General features: G+C 55.8%; 7 protein-coding genes across 7 annotated transcripts; 3 read left to right on the top strand and 4 right to left on the bottom strand.

Moving 5' to 3' along the window:
• Positions 1–81: 81 nt before the first annotated feature.
• BCV69DRAFT_188858 (hypothetical protein) lies at positions 82–1,101 on the top strand. The gene has a single exon (XM_025489599.1). It carries the CDS (start codon positions 413–415, stop codon positions 929–931), a length of 519 nt encoding a protein of 172 aa, XP_025348314.1. The 5' UTR covers positions 82–412; the 3' UTR covers positions 932–1,101.
• A 3,845-nt stretch (positions 1,102–4,946) lies between these two features.
• BCV69DRAFT_298931 (hypothetical protein) lies at positions 4,947–5,561 on the top strand (the record flags this gene model as incomplete). The annotated part of the gene is made up of 3 exons (XM_025494275.1): positions 4,947–5,305; positions 5,384–5,470; positions 5,546–5,561. 3 exons carry the CDS (start codon positions 4,947–4,949, stop codon positions 5,559–5,561), a joined length of 462 nt encoding a protein of 153 aa, XP_025348313.1.
• Positions 5,562–7,020: 1,459 nt separating this feature from the next.
• BCV69DRAFT_188814 (hypothetical protein) lies at positions 7,021–8,086 on the bottom strand. Its single transcript, XM_025489598.1, has 2 exons — positions 7,732–8,086; positions 7,021–7,653 (listed from the first exon to the last, which is right to left on the bottom strand). The coding sequence occupies exons 1-2, from the start codon at positions 7,805–7,807 to the stop codon at positions 7,100–7,102; spliced, it is 630 nt and encodes a 209-aa protein (XP_025348312.1). The 5' UTR covers positions 7,808–8,086; the 3' UTR covers positions 7,021–7,099.
• A 978-nt stretch (positions 8,087–9,064) lies between these two features.
• BCV69DRAFT_188622 (hypothetical protein) lies at positions 9,065–10,133 on the bottom strand. Its single transcript, XM_025489597.1, has 3 exons — positions 9,486–10,133; positions 9,321–9,392; positions 9,065–9,258 (listed from the first exon to the last, which is right to left on the bottom strand). Exons 1-3 carry the CDS (start codon positions 9,866–9,868, stop codon positions 9,144–9,146), a joined length of 570 nt encoding a protein of 189 aa, XP_025348311.1. The 5' UTR covers positions 9,869–10,133; the 3' UTR covers positions 9,065–9,143.
• A 1,880-nt stretch (positions 10,134–12,013) lies between these two features.
• Positions 12,014–14,258, bottom strand: BCV69DRAFT_188589 (hypothetical protein). Its single transcript, XM_025489596.1, has 2 exons — positions 12,613–14,258; positions 12,014–12,539 (listed from the first exon to the last, which is right to left on the bottom strand). Exons 1-2 carry the CDS (start codon positions 14,176–14,178, stop codon positions 12,186–12,188), a joined length of 1,920 nt encoding a protein of 639 aa, XP_025348310.1. The 5' UTR covers positions 14,179–14,258; the 3' UTR covers positions 12,014–12,185.
• Positions 14,259–14,358: 100 nt separating this feature from the next.
• On the top strand, positions 14,359–16,702 carry BCV69DRAFT_282647 (hypothetical protein). The gene is made up of 3 exons (XM_025492429.1): positions 14,359–14,641; positions 14,728–15,650; positions 15,734–16,702. The coding sequence occupies exons 1-3, from the start codon at positions 14,488–14,490 to the stop codon at positions 16,535–16,537; spliced, it is 1,881 nt and encodes a 626-aa protein (XP_025348309.1). The 5' UTR covers positions 14,359–14,487; the 3' UTR covers positions 16,538–16,702.
• BCV69DRAFT_282646 (hypothetical protein) lies at positions 16,303–20,448 on the bottom strand. The gene is made up of 4 exons (XM_025492428.1): positions 18,920–20,448; positions 18,406–18,845; positions 18,165–18,324; positions 16,303–18,083 (listed from the first exon to the last, which is right to left on the bottom strand). The coding sequence occupies exons 1-4, from the start codon at positions 20,372–20,374 to the stop codon at positions 16,707–16,709; spliced, it is 3,432 nt and encodes a 1,143-aa protein (XP_025348308.1). The 5' UTR covers positions 20,375–20,448; the 3' UTR covers positions 16,303–16,706.
• Between the last annotated feature and the right edge of the window lie 83 nt (positions 20,449–20,531).

Below are 20,531 nucleotides of genomic sequence, written 5' to 3'. Positions count from 1 at the left end.
GGCAGTAGGGTTGACGGGGTAGACGAGCTATTTATAGAAGGGGAGGGAAGGGGAGGGGGGGAGGAGAGCTGGGGGCGGAGAAGGAAGGGCAAGGGGGTCAGCCAAGGGCCGAGCGAGCGGAGGTCCAAAAGCGATGCCTTCCACGCCGGACGGAACCGGCAGCCAGAATGCTCCGCCGCAACCGCGCCCACTGGAGGCAGGGCCACTGGGCATTGGGGAAGACTCGAGACACAAGCGGGATGGTGCCCCTTGTGTCGTCATAGCCTTTGCCGAGTTGTGACCATCACCGGCACTGTCCGAGTCTCGAGGCGCACGGTCCCAATCGGACGAACGCGCACCTCAACACCCATGAGCGCCGGCAGACAACCCGGGGAGAGACCAGCTCCCCCCCGGAGGTCTCACAACTCTGCCAATGCCCATGGCAGAATCCAAGCGGGTAGCTAATCCGCCGGGACTCCACCACGGTGACCCTACCCTTCATGGACAGGATCGCAACAGAGGTTTTGGAGCAACTCACCTTAGATGTTTAATGTCGAGGAAGTGGAGGAAGTGGAGGAGGAGGAGGAGGAGGAGGGGGAGGAGGAGGAGGAGGAAGAGTTGGTTGATGAGGAAAGAAAGAAAGTGGGAAAGAGGAAAAATGGCCTGCTTATGTATCCCTTCGAGGGCGAAGCCGGTCTCCAGTCCAGCGTCAGGGGCGGACAGCGCACAAGAAATTTCTTTCAAAGAGCGAAGCGGGTCGCCAGTGTCTGCCTGGTGGGCCGATAGCGCCAGGAAATTCCGTTCAGTGGGCGACGCTGATCGCCAGCCGCTGATCCGCGGGTGGAAAGGCGTGCGTGGGCTGGAATGCCAACGGCGAATCAGTCATGTACGCAGTTTTCTGCGTGGGATCAGCAGATGTACGCGCCCATCAGCTCGCGCGCACAGTCGTTGATCTGATCTGGCGCACGGCAAGCCCGCTGCTTCGCGACGCCTTTTCGAAAGCCATCAGAGATGCACACAATTGTGTCCAGCTGCTGCTCGCACAACTGCACCGAGCGATCAGCCCCATTTCCAGAATCACGTCATTCGCCACTGTCGATTGCTTCTCATTTTTGCACACGCTCTTACGCCGTTTACGCTACGCACTCGACCGATGGATTTTGTCTTACGCACTCGACTGATGGCCGATTTTGTCTTACGCTTTCGACTGATGGCCAGTTTCGTCTTACGCTTTCGACTGATGGCCGACTTTGTCTTACGCTCTCACCGCCAGCTGGCTTGGCTGAGACACCCTCATCCGCCCCTGCCTGGATCTTTTCGCCCAGGGAAGCAGCAATCAGCACCTGTGAGCCATCTGCCTATGCCACGCTCCTCTGATGTGATGCTCCAGCAGCCTTCCGCATCTGATGCCACTTGACGCATCAGCTGACTGACGCGCCCACAGGCAGAGCATGCTAGACGGAACGGCAAATTGCGCTTGCTGGCCGTGTGTCGCACCTGCATATGCCAGACTCTTCCCTGGTTGAGCACATCCAGAGTAAATAAGGTCGAGAGCACAAGCAGGCACCCAGGCCAACAGAAGGAGAAGCTCTGTATGGCCACGATATACTCAGAAGATAATGTACGTCTTGAGTCTGAGACAGTTTCATAGTCTGAGACAATTGCACAGCGTGCCAGGCTGTTCCAGACTCCGGCTGAGACAACTGCTGTCAGCCGAGACGCTCAGGAATTGGGCAGTGTGCCGCGCCGAAAGGAGAGCTCGGCCCCTCATTAGCGTGTCCAGTATTCGACAGCGTATGCACGTGTGCACGTGTGCACCAAATGGCAGAACTGACCGCGAGCATGGCGATCCGGCCGACCATAGTGCCACGCAGGTCCCTCAGCCGCGGGCCGCATCCATTCTGAGTGAAGCGGCAGCTGTAGCCGGATGAGACTATCCGATGTTCCGACTGTCGGCTCCGAGAGAGAACGCCAGCGCGAAGGGTAGCCACTTCCGTCGCCCCATACCTCCAAGGTCCACTCCCCAAGAGCTGGGTTGTCTGGTCATCGTCCCGCCATCATCAGCACTTACATCCTTCTTCACCTCTTGTACTTTGCCCTTCACGCCATCCCGCCTTTGACTTCTTCAGGTACTTGCTCCAAGTCACATATTCCTTGCTACACCCACTGATCCACCACCCCACCTAGTAGTCGAAGCATCGAACCATACACCCCTTGTATTGCAGAAGTTGACCCTCTCAGTGCCAAGAACCTCAAGCTGATGGAATCATGTGGTTGTAGTTCCACACACCACCGAGACCTCAAATGCGAGATCACCACTTCGGATATCGAGTGTTACAAGCTCACATGGTCTATAGCCGCCGACGTGTCAAGTCGAGCTCAGCCGTGACCGCGGAGCTCTAAGCCGTGCAATGGCCGGGCGGGAGAATGTGGTCGCAAAGTTGAAGGAGACTAAGGTGACCGAAGAAAAGACACTGTGAGTCGAGTTTTGTCCGTTGCTCGTTGAGGAATCTTGTGACCTGCTCCTTCTTCTGACTCTGCGTCACATTCGTCGATGTACTGGATCCCGAACTCTGCAGCACTCGAAGACGAAGATCCTCCTATCAAGAGCTCAGACTGCGCCAAAGCACGTCAGCCGTGTGTCTCATCGGTGTTTCTGCAACCACCATCCCTGATTCTGTTCCCTTCGGCATTCAATGTCTGCACTCCGTATCAGCATACCCCGCTTCTGTACTTGCTAAGGCTCAAGGGCAGACATGTACAGACATCAGGCCATCATAATCTCGTGCATCATGGATGCATCTGACTTGGATGCGGAGATCTCAACTCCTGAATACACCAGCCTCATGAAAGCTTTCACTCAGACGCTCCAAGATAACGTCGACCTGCAAATTCGTAATACAGAGCTTGAGGGCCGCGATTACAGGCAAAAGCAGCGCATTCGAAAGCTGGACGGGAAAATCAATTAGTCCGCGTGCCTGGCAAGCATGGCCAGCAACGCTGACACGAGTAAGATCGAAGCTCTTGGCCGCGCAGTGGAGGGACTGGAAGAGGTGGTAAGGACACTTGAGGAGGAGACGTTACGTCCCAAGAAAGACACATTGGTCCCCAAGAAGCGGAGGTGAGTCAAGTCTGGTGCACTTCTCTGCCGAAGTCACATGGCATTCTCTCTGTTTTGACGCTAGCTCTTCCCTCCCGTATGTCGTAGCTTTTCCTCTCCGACGGAAGATCACGATGCTACCATAACAGCCTCAGCCTTCGCGGAGCACGCTTGCTCTGGGTAAGCAGGAGAGGAGCACCTTCCCCGAGTGCAGTCTATGCTGTGCGCGGAAGAGCGCTCGAAGGTCAGGCAATCGAGTCAATGCAGCACGAGAGCGAATCACATACGCTGTTGCGCATGGCAATCGTCGCCGAGGCAACCCGGAAAGTCCCGGAAGGTCAGGACACACAATTGTCTCGCGCGCAGTCGGACACTTTTGCTTCCTCTTTCTTTCACCATCGCCACGATCACATCTCAGCCTCGCTGCTCCTGACTCAGTCTTCTTTTCTGATACCACATCGGACAAGCTCATACGAAATGACCCTCCCGCACACAGTCGATTCCCATTTGTGCAGATACGTGCCACTGCACTTCTCGACGGTGTAGTTCTCCGGTTGGGTGACTTTAGTCACCCAGTAGAGCTCTTCATCTGTGCATATGCTACTAGTATGCCCGCCGAAGCCAGAGTCGAAGGCCATGTGAGTTATCCTGAACGTCCACCTCGCACTACAATGGCCTGTCTGACTCTGTTGAGTCGCCTCATTGGGGCGCACACATCTCCAGAGATCCCTCTTCCCTACCGAGATCGCTCTCAAGTCAAGAGGTTGCACACCGACTCCTGTTCTCCTCCTTTCCAAGCCCGACCTCGGGACGTGATTGATTGAATGCTCATGCCATAGCCGCAAGCTGATCTTCTCCTCGGAGAGCACCTCATGCAATCCTACTAGGATCCGGTTCACGGCTGGCCCTGGCCTGAGTGATGGATTCTATCAGGCAACTCAAGCTGATGGAATCATATCGACCAGCTTTGCAGAGTAGACACCCCGCTGGAGGCCAAACAACACAGGGCAAACCAGACAACAAGTAGTCAGACGGCAAATACCATCGGACTGCTTTCCTTACAGAGCAAGTCTGTCCGGTCAAAATGACTCAAAAAGTTTTGCGATGCGACGGGAAGTGGCGTGGACAAGCTGACTGGGGCATACTGTAAGTAGATTGGTACCGCTATCCATTGCGAGGCTCACACATTGGATGCTCATCTCTGACACCAGCACTCTCTCGCTCCTGTGACAACCTGCCTTAAATCAAAGCAAGATGTGGATGCTATCATGAAGCGCTCAGAGGATCCTCCTGTACGTTATCGCAAAGACATAGGCAGTCAAGCGAAGGATTGACGGTGAGACTGACGGTAGCTTACGGGAATCCATTCGTCCCCGCATGAAAGTGGAGAGCACCTCACTGACAAATCGGTCCCTTTCTCATCGTTCGGGTCCAATCCATGTCCTTGCCGTGTAGAGAGTGTTGCAATGACAGGTGAGTGTACTATCATCTGTCGCAAGCTGATCGGCTGGCTTACAAGCGTGTGCTCTGTGATCTACAAAGCTTCACCTCCAGACACACGATCAAGTCAGAGAAGTCAGGTCTCGTCAATGGCACAAGCCGTTGCTCTGGCATTGAACGTGCCTCTGTACTGGGGCTAAGCTTTGAGGAAGAGTGCTACGCCACCCTCGCTGGTGAGCATGGCTTGAGTGAATGGCCACCTGTGGAGAGTCATAAAGATTGAAATCTCCTTTCTCCTCGTTTCGCTGCCCGACACGCCTCAAAAGCCCCTCGTACACAACACGCTGGCGTGCTCCTGCAGCTATAGTCTTCTCCAACAGACGCACGACACACACAGAACGCTTCGAAGCACCTATCTTGCAGCCTCATGACCGACGCCGAGCGCAAGATCCAGCGGCTGACCAGGCAGCTTGGCGCTTCTAACGCCGGTAATCTCAAGCTCCGGATCAAAGTCAAGGTTCTAGAGGCCAAGGTCAACAGGCTTTCTTTGCTGTCCCTGCCCTCCCAACCCACCCAAAGATGTGAGGAGTTGGCGCGAGCCCTGATGTTGAAGTCTCAGGCGCTTGAGTTGGCCATGTCTCTGCTCGAAAAGGAGCGAGCACACGCCGACTGTCTCGCGGCCCGGGCTTCTAGCCTTGCAACTCTATACCAGGCGGGACCACCGGACCCTCAAGACGCGCTACTTGACCAATTGCTGGCGGAAATCGCTGGAGAAGCCGAGAAAGGGTGAGCACCGCCTAGGATAGTGGTCTCCAATCTCGACTACCTTGAACTGACGCTCGTCTTGCCTCATGGTGCCATCAGCCGGACAACGGAGGGCGAATCAGCCGAGGCGGCGTCGAAGCAATTGCAAGAAGCGGAGGAGGTGCAAGAGGGTTTGGCAAGCACGAGGTGAGTAAGCTTCTTCAGCAGCCAAGTGGTACATGTACTGACAGCTAGATCTTTTTGCGCTATTGTCTGGACGAGAGCCCCGAACAGATAGAGGAAAAGAACCTCCTTGCGACCAGCTTCCGTATGAGCAACGAACTTCCCCAGCGTGTATTTCTTAGTCGACGCTCGGCGGACGATTCAAAGACGAAATATACGTAGAAGAGCAAAGTGAGGGAAACAAGTGTCTCAGAAACCCTTGTGGAACACGTAAGAGAGGAGAGGTGTTTTAAAAGTATATTCGGTTTCAACAGACAGAAGCAGGCGAAGTGGATACAATAGGCGATCCTAAGAAGACTGTCAACGGGAAGCACAATGAAACATCATCTTCTTGTTGTTCAACTGCACGATGTCTCAGAGTCTTGATCTGCACCACCAATTAAGGTCGTTTGCCGTCAATGCTCCAACAAAGTGGAAGGTGTAGGTGCCCAGGGCTTCACTGGGACGGCGTGGGAGCCGGGGCAGCGCTGGAAGATCGCTGTCGAACAGACGATCGCTCGCCTGCGTCTTGAGCGGCCTTTCGCTTGTTCTGGCTATCAGAAGGGCCCGCTTTGGCCGACTCTTTCGGTGGAAGGGGGCGAGGACTGTAGTAATCACAATGGACTCGTCGTGTCAGGAATCAATCCAATGAGTCCTCTACTTTCGTCGCTGATCCACTGACCTGGCTTCTGCCGTCCTATCCTTCACCACCAAGCGCCCCATCAGGACCCCAAGAGCCACCCGTGCCTCGTCCCTCTCCCCACGGACGACGTCTCTTTCCCTTCGAGCCTCAGCGATCTCCCCACGAAGCGCCAGATTCTCTCTCAAGAGGTCGCTGACGTTGGCTTGCAATCTTGCATGCCGCGCTTCTTGAGTGATCTCTCTTCGGATCTGCTCCCGGATTACAGCCTTCCGTGATGAAGCCGACGGAGAAGTCCAAAGATCGCTCAAAAGTTGTGTATCTCATCTCGAGATCTATGATCGCCGAGCCTGTGCGATCGCCATGAATCTATCGGGGCCTAGCAAGATAGATGACCGACAGCGAATTGGGAACAGCGAGGTAGATGGCAGACCCAACCAGAGCACCTGCTGGAACAGGGCAATGTGTGAGATTAACTTTTGAATCCCTGGAGTCAACTCTTGATCGATGGAAGGTTCTTGGAGCTTCTGGTCGCTGGCTTCGGATTGCGGCGCCCTAGAGAAGCCGGTCCATCTGGCAGAGTTTCCGCCTGTTGCCTTTCTTCCTCGTCTTTGGGCGTCCTTCGGTATCAGTCGAAGGAGAAGTTGATGGTGTCAGGAGTATGTCTCTCTACTGGAGGCAGAGCTTACTCACGGTCCCTCTCCTGCTCCCTCCTGCACTTCCACAGCCGCGATTACCGCCTCCACCACCTCCCCCGATGACTTCGTCCCGGTCCCAGTCTCAGCTTCACCGTCGTGTCCGTCGTGGCCGTTCCTGAGGTACCGATGAAGAACATGAGAGAGGTGGAGCGTCAGTGGTGATACTACAGACCGGCACGCCCGAATCGACAAGCTTCTCACGTGTCGTGATGGTCTGCAGAGACCTCGTCCTCCAACCGTGCCAACAAGACATGGAGACGAGTATCCTCTTGCTCCTCAGCCTCTGGCTCTAGGAGAGCAAAGATTCCGGGTTGCGAGAATGTCCCTTTGCGTCCTCTCTTTGTCGAGCAACGTCACTGCCAAGCCAAGAGCCTCTTTCATGGTATGATATGAGTGAGAAGATGCTTGAGGCTCCGCCGGAGTCGAATTGTCCCTGCCTTCCTGCCGCTCCTCCAGGAACTCTACTCGCAATTGCAGAGCCCTGATGTCCTCGTGAGCGTCGCGCAGTTGACGGAGCAGGCGTTGGTTCTTCCGGACCTGGTCTTGCCAGCGCGCCTCATTGTCGCTCACTTGCTTGCGCAGGCGGGGAGTCTCTCTAAGCGAGTCCATCGTTACAGTGTCAGCGAGGGAAAGGGGCAGAGAAGTCGAGAGAATGAGGTTGCGGGGCGTGAGGGGCTCTTGCTGAGACATACAAATCGTAGAAAGCACTGTCGCCAATGTCAGTCGTCGTGAGACTGCTGTCGTGGGACAGATGGATAAAGAGCCAAATGGAACGGAGGGACAGTGCAGCAATGATGCTTGTAGCCAACATATTCCTGTGGACTCTCTCCCTTCAAGCGGACGGTTGCCTTTGGTGAGTGATAGGTATAGGTGATTGACTGGTTGGCAATGAAGTAGGGGAGACTTACCTGGCAGGATGTGTGGTGTCAGACTGAATGTCGATCGTGCTTGGTTGATCGGACAACGCGAGCTTGTAGTTCCCATTTTTGAAGAGGTAATCTGTACTGCAGCTAGCTTTTCTAGGCTTTTTCGACTTGTGTGGGCTAAGTCGAGGTAGGACTGAAGGCTAGCAACGATACAACCATATTTCGTGTTGCAACGAGAAGCTCAGGCTGGCTGTTGACCCTTCCTTTTAATCTTCGACAGCAAGACGGCTAGTGTGAGACATGCATTCAGGTAGACACTGGATTGGACCAGCTAGCTTCACTGTACCGCGCCCTCCTCACCTTGTCTTCCTTTGGCTACTGCAGTCGTGAAGGCGACAGCATCCACGAGCGCTTTGCGCTTAGAGTATAAACAAACAGCAGGATCATTCTTGCCGATCCTGCCATCGCGTTATGTCGACGATTGTGAGAAGCTGCTACCTTGCTCGCCTGATCTGACTATGCGGTGCACGTAGCGACTCACCGTTTGGGGCTGGTCTGGGCCATGAGATGACAGTCTTCTAAGATGGAACGTGGAAATCACGTTTGCTCTTTGTCAATCTCTCTGATAGACTCTCGATGCTATCTTGACGTCTTTACTCACCAGACACCGTGTTAAACTTTTGCAGCTCAATCTTATGTGCTATGATGAGGGCGTTACCACGCACACTCTGATACAATCATTACGAAAAGGCGCATGTAGGCTGGCTAAGACTGAGTGTGCAGTGTACTACAGAAAGGTATCAGACCGGGAGTCCTGTTGCACATCTCCTCCACTCGGTTCTGACCAGGACTCGAAAATCTGGAGTTCGGACAGCGTCTGACGACAGCGATTGAGTGCGGAGAGCTTCGAGCGTATGGCGTAAGTCGGTGCGGTAGAGTAGAGTAGGTGCAGCAGTACTAAAGTAGAGGCAAGACGAGTAAAGTAAGAGGGAGTAGTGGGGATGGGGACGTTGCGATGGGCACGAATGAGTCACGATTACTCAGCGTCTTCGTCGCGTGCTGTGGGTAGGGCGTGTGCTGTAAGGTACAAAGTGCCTGCGCGCGGCGACGGGGTCCCTCGGCTTCGCCTTGCGTTCCTGAAGCGCGACCAGTACTTTGTCGCAAGACAAGTACCGAACAGATTACAGAGACGGCGAGGAGCAAGCCTCCACAGGCTCCACCTCTTGTCAAGTTCACTAAGGTACGACGGCATGACAGGCATCTTTGCTCAGCCAACGAATGGAATTGTCAAGCTTGAATGGAGTATGGAGACGGTGTGGGAAGGAGACAGGAAGGGGGGCGAGACAATTGCGCGGCACGATGTAGAAGGAGCAACATGAAGAACGCAGAAGGTCAAAAGCGCTAGTGGGGGAGGAGCAGGGCTTCACGCCTGCCGTCGAGAAACTTTCGAGAGTCTAGTAGCTGTTTCGGGGTCGTTTCCCGTTGCGGCGAAGAAGGGACGCCAAGGTGCCACCCTGATTAATCTCTGCAGCCTTCTTCTTGATTGTGCTAAGCCTGTTGTCAAGATAACTGCGCAGAAAGTTGCAATTGTCAGCAAATGGGCCGTCCTGCTGAAGCTGAGATATACTCACCTCGTTCCCTTCGCTTGCTCTTTCCCAGATTCGTCGTCCTCTTCGGCCTCGTGCTTCCTGTGCGAATGTGTCCTGTGCAGATGCGTACAGGAGGATGAGAGGGCATACTGAAGCGTCAGTCGATGGTGCGCCAAATTTGTGTCTTAGACCTCACATGGTTCTCACCTCTCCTCTGGACGTATAGCTCTTTTTTCGCTGTATTGAGCAGGCAGAAAGTCCCAAAAAGAGACCTTGCCTGCAACAGCCCTCGCCCTCCTCGCCTCACGCTTCGCTTCTTCCTCATGAAACGCCCTGAGACTGTACGATAGGGCCCGAGTGAGTTGTCCACGGGCCTCGCTCTCCTCTACAGCCTTTAGCTCAAGAGACCGGATTCGCTGCTGGAGGGTCCTGTTCTCCCCGACCAAGAGCATGTTGTTGGCCTCTGTCTCTTGACAGCGCCTGGCCATGCGCCCGGTTTTGCGAACTTGAGAATCCAGCTCGGCCTGGACAGCGGACAGAGCCTGAGCCGTCCGAGCGAGAGCTTCGCGTAAGTCCTGATGGCTGCTCATGGTGGAAGCGGCAAGAGAGCGTAGGATGGGAAGTGCCGGGAGGTCCGAGGGTGGTCAAAGGATCAGGACTTGAGATTGAGCAAGGGACGTGCAAACGGAGAAGGCAGAGAGCTAATTGTGAAGGTGCGAGTATGGCGTGGGGTGGGATGAGAAGACTGAGCTGAAGCGAAACGAGACGATAGCTGAGCGTCGAAGGTTGACTATCGATGCTCACCGATAAGGGTGACGTAGCACTTTACACGGCCTCGCGACACCGGCAGTCGGCTTTCTGGGGGGACCGGACCGCGTTGGGCTCCGCTCGGCGCGTCTGGTGCGCTCAAAATCTCAGGTACCTCTGATCGTCCGTCCGCCATTGCCATTCACCATTATCCCTCTGCCTGACGTTCCTCGTGCTACTTGTCCGCTTCTACCTCTGTCTACATTCCATTGCAATGACTGTAGGCTCGACACGCAAGTGCTCAACCTCCCAGATCCTGCAACGACTTTGCACTCTTCGCTCTCGTCTTTTCTCAGTCACTCCCTAGAGGCGACATGCCTTGCATGCCTTCACCATACCCCTGCAATTCACCTGATGCAAGCAGCCTTCCACGCTCCTATCTACGCTCTGTCCCAGCGAGCCAGCCACTCGGACCGCAAGCATATAGCGTAGCTACTCCTGCCCAGCCAGAAAGCGCTCAAGAACCCCCTCAAGGAAGCTCACGGGGCCCAGCTTGGTTCCGTAGGCGAGAGGCGCTACGTGAGGCGCGACGACAAGCACGGGATGCCACTCTCTAGTAAGTATAGTGTCATGGATCTTCCAAGCACTTGGGAAGACAGACACTCTCACGTACTTCTCTCTGTGTTCCCGTAGTCGCAATGCCAATCAGGCGCGCTCTTCTGCTGGTCTTCTTGCTAGGCATCCATCCACTCGAGGCTTGAGCAGGTGAGTTGTATGTCGTGGTCATGGTGCTCTTCTTGCTCGGTGTTGCGTATGTCTTGTATCGCCAATGGGTAGCTCGAGGTCTTCGGGACGCCAGCAGAGGTCTCGGCAGCGATCGTTTGTCCCTAGCCTCGAGCAATCCCACAAGTGGGAAAGTTCGGAGGCTGGAAGCCTACAAGTCATTGGCGCTCTGGCACTAGCTGTCATCGTCTTTGATGCAACAAGGTCGACCGTGGCCCGTCATCAGCTTCTCCATCGCGTCTTGAGATGAAGATGCCCACCCAGGTCAAGACTTCATGTGGCACCTCCATTGTCAGCATGTGTCTTGTACCGCTATCAGAGATCCGACGATGTGTAACCAGTGGGTCGTCACATGGGTGATCACCTGGAGGCTACGGCCCAGCGTGGTCGACCGCTACCAAATGTCGACTGTGGTGAAGACTAGCAATAGTCTTGTTACCTGCTCTCTTGATCGGGATGGGAAGCCGAGCGGGCCACCGAGGCGATGTAACGTCAACAGCTTCGGCTGCCTGCACAAACATCAGCCGCGTGTGAGCATCGATGGTAGAGGAACGATTCGTGAGCCGAGGCTACGTCCATCGTCGTGAAGCAGGAATGAGTAGCCCATCGGAAGCGCCTAGTCTGGAGAGATTGATCAGCCCACCAGGCAATGGCCGGCGAAGCTACTTGCGCTTCACCATAGTTCATTAGCCGAGTTTGGAGCATCGACGGTGTGTAACCAGTGGGTCGTCACACGAGTCATCACCTGGAGGCTTCGGCCCAGTGTGATCGACCGAGACCGAAAGTCGACTGTGGAGTGGATCAGCAATGGTCCTACCTCTCTCTCCAGACTCATCGGTCGTGCACTCTGGTGAAAATCATTGAGCAAGGCCGTCTGCGAGGGCGTGGATGGTGGTGTTCCAGCACAGCAACCACTGGTCCTCGTCCTGAGTCTGTCCTTCGGCGAAGCACCAAACCTGGCTGTCTCGTCGATCAAAAGTCGTCCCAGAAGCGTTCCCCCCTCCTTGTCGCCTCCCCAACATGTACAGATCCATCCTCTTGTTGTCGTCGCCGTCTTGTCGAGAGTCCAACTGCGTCAGTATCCTGTTACTGACGAGCCTCTCTCTCCTCTTGTTGCCTTGACTGCCCCGTAGACCACCACGACCGGAATGGCGCACCAGAGGAAGACGCAAATCGGGTGCCAAGAGGAGTTCCAAAGGTGTAGGACCCAACAGGGCAGCAAGACGTCACCCTGAAGGCCAGTGGGAGACCATCGACCGGCTAGCGGTGCCAAGGTGCCAGTCCCACTAGCAGCGAAGCTTGCAGCTACCGCAACACATCAAGGCTGCTCCAAGTGCTAAGTGTCTGAATGTTCGAATTTGCAGGCTTCGAGGACTGCTACTTCTCCCTACTCCTGTCCCGGCTAGCATCTCTCCCCTTTGCCTCTCGGCCCAGCAATCTACTCAGCAGGCCTTTACCAGCAATAGCCAAGCTCCCCCATCGACTCTCGCTGTATCTCTTTCTATCCCTCTCCTCTCTCTGCCTCGTCTCTTCAGCCTCTAGCACTTCTATCCTCTTTTCTTCTGCTCTCCTTCTCAATTGTGCAGCGACGGAGATATTGCGTGTGGTGTGAAAGCCGGGATCAGAGGCGATGCGCTCCACCCAGGGTCGTAGCAGAGAAGAGAACCAGGCTTCAGCGACAAGAGGTCCGTGAGTGAGGCGTACGAAGGCGAGGTAGGCCTCGAAGCGGTCCTGTCAGAAGCGATAAAGGAAGTCGTGTCAGTGGGATACGGCCGGCAGCTGGACGAGCTTGAAGAGTACTCACAGCTTTGCCTGCCTGATCCAGATCTTGGAGGTCTACTTCCAGGATCTCTGTAGTCTCTTCACTCAAGCCCTTTCGAGCCTCTAGTGCCCCAACTCTCTGTCGCTCCCTCTCCACAGCCTCCCCGAGGAGCTCTCTGGCGAGACCGACTCTCATGTTCTCCATCCCGCTGAGCTCATAGAGGAAGCCAAAGGTATCATTCGTAGTGAGGTGGCTGGCAGCAGTAGAGATTCCTCCAGAGGCCAGATCGGGAAAGGAGTGATAGACGATTCGACTGGCAATCTCTCTTGCGAGGGCATCACCGAGGAACTCGAGACGAGTGTTGCGCTCGGCGAGCCAGAAGAACGTGCCGCCGCTATCGGCTGGTGCAAGGCCCTCGAGGGCAGCCGACTCGGTCTCGTCTGTACCGACGCCTCCTCGCCAGGCGACGTGGAAGGTCTCATCCGAGCCTGGTAGCTCGCGCAGCTGACGTCGGAGTGACTTGCTGAGGGGAGCGGCGGGGGACTTGTGAGTGCCCTTGCGGACGACTTGCTGCAGGGGACGAGAGGCGAAACGATGGACGTCTAAAGCTAGAGCGGCAAGATCTCTTGGCGAGCGAGGGCCCAGTGGCGGAAGTGCCGGTGTCGATGTAGTGATGGGGTGAGGGTATAATGCTGAGACTGGTGCTGCCCTTGGAGCCTGCGCAGACGACAATGATGCCGGAACAGCCGATGTGTCCGCCTCGCTGGTGCCGGCCACCTCTGCATTGCTAGTGCCAGGCACTCCGGGCAACGGTGGAGGCCAATCCTTGTCTACTGGGAAACGGATCTTCTGATGTGCAAAAGTCCAGGTGTTGCTGACTCTCATACTGAAGAAGTCGGAAGCTTGTTCTGACATTGATGCAGCTGCCGAGCTCACAGCGGCAGCTGCCTTGCCAGCCGTGGAGGAGGAGGAGGATGCAGAAGGAAATCGATTGGCTTGGGGTCTAGTGGAGGGATGTATCCGATGAGCTGGGTCGTTGTAGTATTCCTCGTCGTCTTCGTCTTCATCTGCTTCTTCTTGCGCCTGTCTAGCTCGTTCTGAGCTGCCCTCCCACAAGGTCTTCATCCTGTCTACCCACCGCACCCGTGACTGGGAGGCTGGGTCGGTGGGAGCAGCTCGGGCTTGGGCCTGCAAAGCGGCATGATACTCTTCCAGAGCTTCTGTGAAGCGTTCTCTGCTCTTGACTCGGCGATCTACGCTGGCTCGTGTGCTCTTGCTACGAGCGCGAGGGACAGTGGTGAACTTGCATATTAGGTATGCTGTGGACCGATGTTGCCGGGGCTTGCTCGTAGATGCGATGAGGGAGTACGTGGTCCGGTGATGGGGTCTAGCCATGGATCGGAATGCCTGAAGGTGCGATGCTTGTGGGCCAGAAACGTAGCTGCGTTTGGAGATGGAGGTGGAAGGAGGCGGCCGCGGAAGCGCTTGCTTACAATCTCTCCGAGGGGCCATGCTGCAGAGCGATAGGCGGCATGCTGAGCTCCGCGGGTGCCGCTTCACAGCATCTCTCAGCGTTATTGAGGAGGTGCTAGGCCCTGCTATCACCATGACAGCCGCAGGAGAATACCTCAGCCTATGTGTGCTAGGAGCGGTGTAGGTGAGTATGACAGGAGGATGCGGGAAGAAGGTCAGCGGTGTGGAGAAGCACGGAGCGGAAGCGCACGGGTCCAAGACGGAAAGAGGCGGAGACCGGAAAATGCACAGACGCATTTCCAGGCTAATCACACCAACACCATCATCATCATCATCATCATCCATACTGTACTACATCGTGCCACTGCCCTGCTTCTCATCTAGTGATCGTCGTTTTCAGGACCTCGGAGTCACAAGGGCCGTGCTCTGTCTTTGCGCCTCAAAATGCCCTCCCTTTCATTGTTACCGCTGCTGGCCAATTGCGTCAACCGGTCCTTCCGTAAGGTGGAGAAGGCGGCGGATTGGCTGGTGGGCAAGGCAGGCCCCTTTTTCATCGCCATCTGCATCGGACTCGTGTCAATCGGGGCGTGGACGTTCTGTGAGTCTAGCAGGCTGAATATGAGATGTATGGATCTAAGCAACTCATATCTGTCTGCCCCTTCCCCTATGGCCATGCCACCTCAGTTACACTGCTCCTCCCTTCCGTCCTGACTCCTGCTTCGGAGAGTGCCTTCTCGCTGCCTACTATCGCCTCGGCTTGCTTGGCCTTATACTGCTTTAACCTCATCTATAGCATAGCTTGGTACTATTACGCCGCATGTACAATTCCTCCGGGAGGCGTATCATCCTTCGTCTCTGCAGCTGCAGACCTAGCCTACGACCAAGCTTCGCGCCAAGAAACGGACCAAGACGATGCCCAGGCTTCCCTCCGCACCGGCTACCTCTCCAACCTCGATTCCCACTGGACCTCTTATGCAGACCGAGCACGTCTTGCCTCGCGTTGGGTCTCCGATGCTCATGACCCTTCGATAGAGGCTTACCTCGATCATGAGCGAAACGTACGCGGCAAGACGGAAGAAGAAATCGAGGAAGAGGATCTCTGGCCCAGAGTCAAGATGTGCCAGAAGTGCGAAAAGGTGCCACTGTGGTGGGCTCTAGCATGTCTTCCAGAGGAACTCAGGGACGTGGAGAAGCAGAGGAGGTCACGCAATGGTGATTTCGATGCGGGCATCGAGCAGGACTCGAAGCAGCAGCCGCTGCAGGACGATCGGCCGTCGCCGAAATCCTCCTCATCTACCTCAATCACGCTATCTCCTTGGGAGCGGACCGCCGTTCAGCCTCTGCGTCAATCCATCCTCGCCTGGCTTCCAGCTTCGACAGCCGATACGCTCGTCCCGCCTCCGAAGCCAGAGCGAGCCCACCACTGCAGTGTCTGCAAGACCTGCATCATCAAGTTCGACCACCACTGCCCCTGGCTGAACCAATGCGTTGGCTTATACAATGAGCGGTACTTTGTCGGCTTCTTGGTTTACATGGTGCTTGGTACTAGCATTGTTCTGGTGGTGGGATGGCCAAAAGCTTGGGAGGCTTTGAGGCTCTGGGAGCGGGTGAGTAGACGATGGCTAGCAGATGCCATTCACAGTGCTGCTCAGCTAACAGCCATACAAACCTTCCACTCTTCCTTCCACAGTGGCCCTACAAGACCGCTCCACGCCTATTTGTCCTCCTTACCTACATCCTCTGCCTCGCCATGGGCGTCGCCCTGCTAGTCATGCTTGCCTCGCATCTAGACATGATCTCCCGTAATCTCACCTCCGTCGAGTCTTCTGATCGTCAATTTTACATTGGTCGAGCTCAGATGCGACAGAAGGAGCGGGAAGTGCAGCGGAAAGCCGCGTCCAAGGCAACGGGAAGAGGCTCTGCTGATGCTGAGACGCCCGAGGAGAAGAAGAGACTCAAGGATGCACAAGCCCTCGAGCTCGAGCGAGCCTGGGGGAACGTCTATGACCTCGGCACCCGCACTCGTAATCTCGCCATCTTCTTCAATGTGGGCGAAGGGTCTTCACTCGCCTCTTCTTCCTACCCTTCTTCCTCTTCCTCGCTTCCAGAACCAACAGCTCCCCCCGCCCGTCTCACGCGACGTCCCCGCCCCCGTCCAGTCTACTACTCGCTCCTCCCCGTGCGCTACCCGCCTCACTCGGATGGGTGGCATTGGCCCAAACGGAGGGGGACTGGGGGCAGAGCAATGTTGGGCGTGGGGTTGGAAGAAGAGGTAGAGTTTAGCGGTGGAGAGGAGGAGCAGGAGGAGCAGGAGACGCCTAGAGAGGAGACTTCGACGAAAGGAGGCAAGGGGAAGAAGAAGAAGAAGGGCAAAGGAGCTGCAGCCGGAGCTGCGTCTGGATCTGCATCTGAAGAGCAGAGGAGAGACGAGGAGAGGGAAGTTCTGGCTGGTAGGACCTTTGATGGGAGTGAAGCTGGGCTGGACATGCAGTGAACATCAAGTGCCGGGTAATCGTCACTCTGCTCGAGCTAGTGTGGAGTACTGTCCCACGTCTGTATACAGCTTGTATTTATGACTTCTCAGCCGCTGGAACGAAGTGTATTGTACATATGCAATTTGAATGTGTAATGGAAGACAAAGGAGTGCTGCCTCCACGCCTCTACTAAATAGCTTGCTCGTCTACCGCACTCTTCCCATTTCCTTCCACCTCGACCTTTGCTTCTTCCACATTAGTCTCCCCTTCCTCGCCCTCCTGCTCATCCCGACCAAAGCGCACAGTTTGCTGCCTCTTCATAACCTTTGCTTTCCCAGGAGGTGTGAAGAACTCACCAAGGGAGCGCTGATCGCTCGCTCTCGGTCCAAGGCGCTGCTTCTTGGCCATGGACGTCTGCCCAGACTGACCTTCACCTTCCAGAAGTGCAGCTCCAGCTTCATCCTCTCTGGTACGCTTTCGCTCCCTTTCCTCTTTCTCCTCCTCTTCATCATCTTCATCTTCGAGAATCGCATCCCCTCCCATCCTAAATCCGGTAAAGACCTCGCACTGGTAGTGCACACTGAGGATCAAGCGCTGGATTGCATCTTTGCAGCGCGTTTTATCCAGCGTCGTCGACGGCGTTGACCCTCCTTCCTCTGCTCCAGCTTCCGACTTCGCACCGTCCGCAGCAGCGCTAGGCCCGCCGGTAGAGGTGCCACCTGTGGCAGAAGCGCCCTCCAGCCTTCCTCTGCCTTCATGGATACGACTGTAGATCCCCCTGAGGGCGGCTAGAATCTTGTGAAACTCGCGAAGCCGGCTGAAAGAGGGGGCCGAGAGTAGGTCTTCCTGAGTCGCACCGTTGGAAGAGAAAGAGGAAGGGGTGAGACTGAAGAGTCGCAGCAGATTCTGGTCGCTCTTGTAGGGCTGGAGGGCGAGACGGAAGGCTCGGTTCGGCTTGAGTGTGGGGCCGGACGAGGATGACAATTTGCTCGTGGCTGGTGTAGCAGTGGGAGGCGCAGTCGCAGTGATGGCAGATGCAGTGCCATAGTCTGCGGACTTGCTGGCAAGAAGGTCATTGACTGACTGCTCGCTATCTTGCTTGATCATCACATGCGGGCGACTCTTCGCTTCCTCCATCGATACGTCTGCTTCTGCTTCACCTGGAGCCGAGGCACTCGTCTCTATACTAGCTGCTGAGGCTACAGACCCTGGCTCACACAGCTGCAAAGCCAGATCGCTGAACGCGATGGCGAGCAGCTCCACCTTTGCATTAAGCTCGGCGTAGTTGGTCTGTATCGCCGAAGAAGGTGGGTAGATGTAGAAGGGGTTCCGGGCGGGATCGTCGCTCGAGAGAGTCGAGGCGAGGGTTTTGAGGCCGCGGAAGATGGGTGTGGGAGGCTCGTCTTTGCCGAATAGGGCTGAGAGAGCTCGACTGCGTCTCAGTACGCGACTCTTACTTGAGGAGTTGGGAAAAGCTTGCAGAGTCCTGAGGAGAGCCGCATAGCTTAGTGCCTTGACTCCGTTCTTGCTGCTGGCATCAAGAAGGTGTGCCCAGCTTTTGAAAGACTGAGGACAAAGGAGGTGCAGTGCTGTCAGTCGCCCTTCACTCGCCCTAGAAGATGAATTTCGAGACAATCTTTCACTCACCGCCCACTGAAGCTTCTCTATCCCAGCCTCCATGACCTGCTGGAACTGACTCAATGTAGCAGGGCCGTAAGAGGCAGGATCACACGCCATCGCATGGACGTAGCCGAGTATCGACGCAAGCTCCGATGCGCCGAAGAACTCCCTGTCATGAGACTGAGCACTGTGGCAGGGACGGCGGCAGACGGCGAGAGATAGTTCAGCTGGAGAGTCTGGAGAACACTTGGTGTACGAGGTCACTGACCTGAATACCGCCTCGATAGTCCGCAAGTAGCGATACACTAGCTTCCCTCGATGTTGGGCAGTCAGGACCGTTGACTCAGCTAGCGAAGACTTAGCCTCTGACCCATTCGGCTCATTCACTCCCACCTCGGCGCCCATCAGCCACAGCGCCCTCATCAGCAGAGAGCGGATCGCGGCACCAAGTTCTGGCGCTGATTTTGCAGGCCACTTTCTCAGCAGATCTTCCGCACTGCTGAGAGCGGCACCGGCGACGTCGAGGTTTCCATGAAGGATACTGAGGTACAGCAGAGAGGTGACCATATCCACTGAGCCTGGTTGCGAGTGCGACAGGACTCGGGATCTCAGGAAGGCAGATAGATGACTTGCAGATAAGAACAGAGCCTCGTTGAAGCTCTTCTCGATCACGCCCTGTGGGGCTTGTAGAGGCAGAACTTCAGGAGGCTGCAGAGGTCGCGGCAGTATTCACGTGAGTATGATACTTCGCAACACTCTCGGTATCGCCAGCATCTACTCACTTTGTTGACCCTGCCTCGTCTCCAAAAGGCAAGCTCGTCTTTCTTTTGGCCATCTGCTCTACCTTTCCCTCCTCGCTTGCGAGTAGCAGCTCGATCGCGTGCCAGGATCTTCACAAGTGCCTTTTGCTGATCCTCATCGCCCTCCTCTGCAGCCAGACTGAGCATGAGATGTTCGCTTCGAGCACTGAGGGCAATGTTATCCGCTCCTTCTCCGGTTGTCCCAACATCGTCAGGATTGTCTTCGAAGAAGTGTAACGCATTGTAGTCATCTCCAGAGTCTTCACTGAGCTCTTCTCGCTCATCCTCTTCGTCTTCCGAGGCAGCCTCGTCTCCATCTTCCCCCAGTCCTTCTGTAGCTCGGGCTACGTACGCATCATTCAATTTCTTCATAGCCTCCCTATCAACGCCGCTAGGCTGAACGGGCTGCTCATCCCACTTGGCAGTAGCCGCATCCAGTAGCCCCAATCCTTTGGCGTCTGTTCCCCTTTTGCCTTGCCGCTTCTTCTCCTTGAGCAAAGAGTCGATACTGAATTTCCCAGTCTTGCCAGATGGGGGAACAATACCGGCCTTCTGTGCAAAAGTGGCCGTGGGTGGGGCAGGCCGATTTGGTTGGTGGAGGCTTGGCTTGAAGACGTAGGGCTTGTGCTTGACTCCGTATCCTCTGGTGGATTTTGAGGGACTGGTATCTGTATTGACCTCCTCCTCCTCCTCCTCGGAGGGTTCTACCTCGCTAGCGTCTGATTCAAGAGTCTTGCGCGACGTACTTGGCCTTGCATTCAGCTGTGGTTTCCGAGGGGCAGGGCTGGTGGATGCTCGCGCTTTCCCAGCCTTTCTTGAAGACGGATACTTCAAGGTGAGATCTGCAAGACTGTCATCCGAGTCGCTAAAAGAAGCCAGTAGTGCCTTGTCGTCCTCTTCTGAGCTATCAAAGACGTCCTCGGAAATGGCCCTCTTGAGCCTACTCGAAGTAGCCTTCGCAGGAGGAGTTGCGCTCTCCCGCTTCTTCTTCGGAGGCGAGGGCGACTTTGTCGGCGCCCTCTTCACCTGTGAGCTACTCGCCCGACCACTGGAGGTGCTGGGAAGCGAGGTCAGAGGCGAGGAGGTGTTCATCCACTCGCGGATATTGAACGAGTCGCTGCGTTGCGTCATGGCTCCACCAGCTGTGTTCAGACTCTGCGTACGGCCGAATGGTCTCGGTCTGCGTAGCTCGTGGCTGGAGGCGTCGACTTCTATGACCACCTCTGGGATAGGAAGCCTGCTGGTGTCGCGGCGCCGACCGCTAGTGGCGGCAAAGGAAGAGGCGGACGCAGTCCTTGCAAAGGTGGGCCTTTGTGGTACCTCGTTCTGGGATTGGACAGGAGCGAGGGAGCTACTCGGGAATGAGGGTGTATTATGAGAGTCGAAGGAGGAACTTGGCTGAAGGCTTGTGGCTCTACGAGTACCAAAGGTTGTCATCAGCAGACCGAGGAGGTGCGGCAGTGTAGTGTGTTCCCCGTGTCCCTGAGTAGTGACATCGGCTCATCTTCCGGTCCACCTCGAGAAGGAACCACGGATATCGCCTCGCCTCGCCTCGCGGAAGTGGCACAGGCGGAGTTCAATTCCAAGAGGCGCG

Source organism: Pseudomicrostroma glucosiphilum (genome assembly GCF_003144135.1).
Source record: "Pseudomicrostroma glucosiphilum strain MCA 4718 unplaced genomic scaffold BCV69scaffold_6, whole genome shotgun sequence".
Classification (NCBI taxonomy): domain Eukaryota; kingdom Fungi; phylum Basidiomycota; class Exobasidiomycetes; order Microstromatales; family Microstromataceae; genus Microstroma; species Microstroma glucosiphilum.
This window is presented reverse-complemented; position numbering and strand designations above follow the sequence as displayed.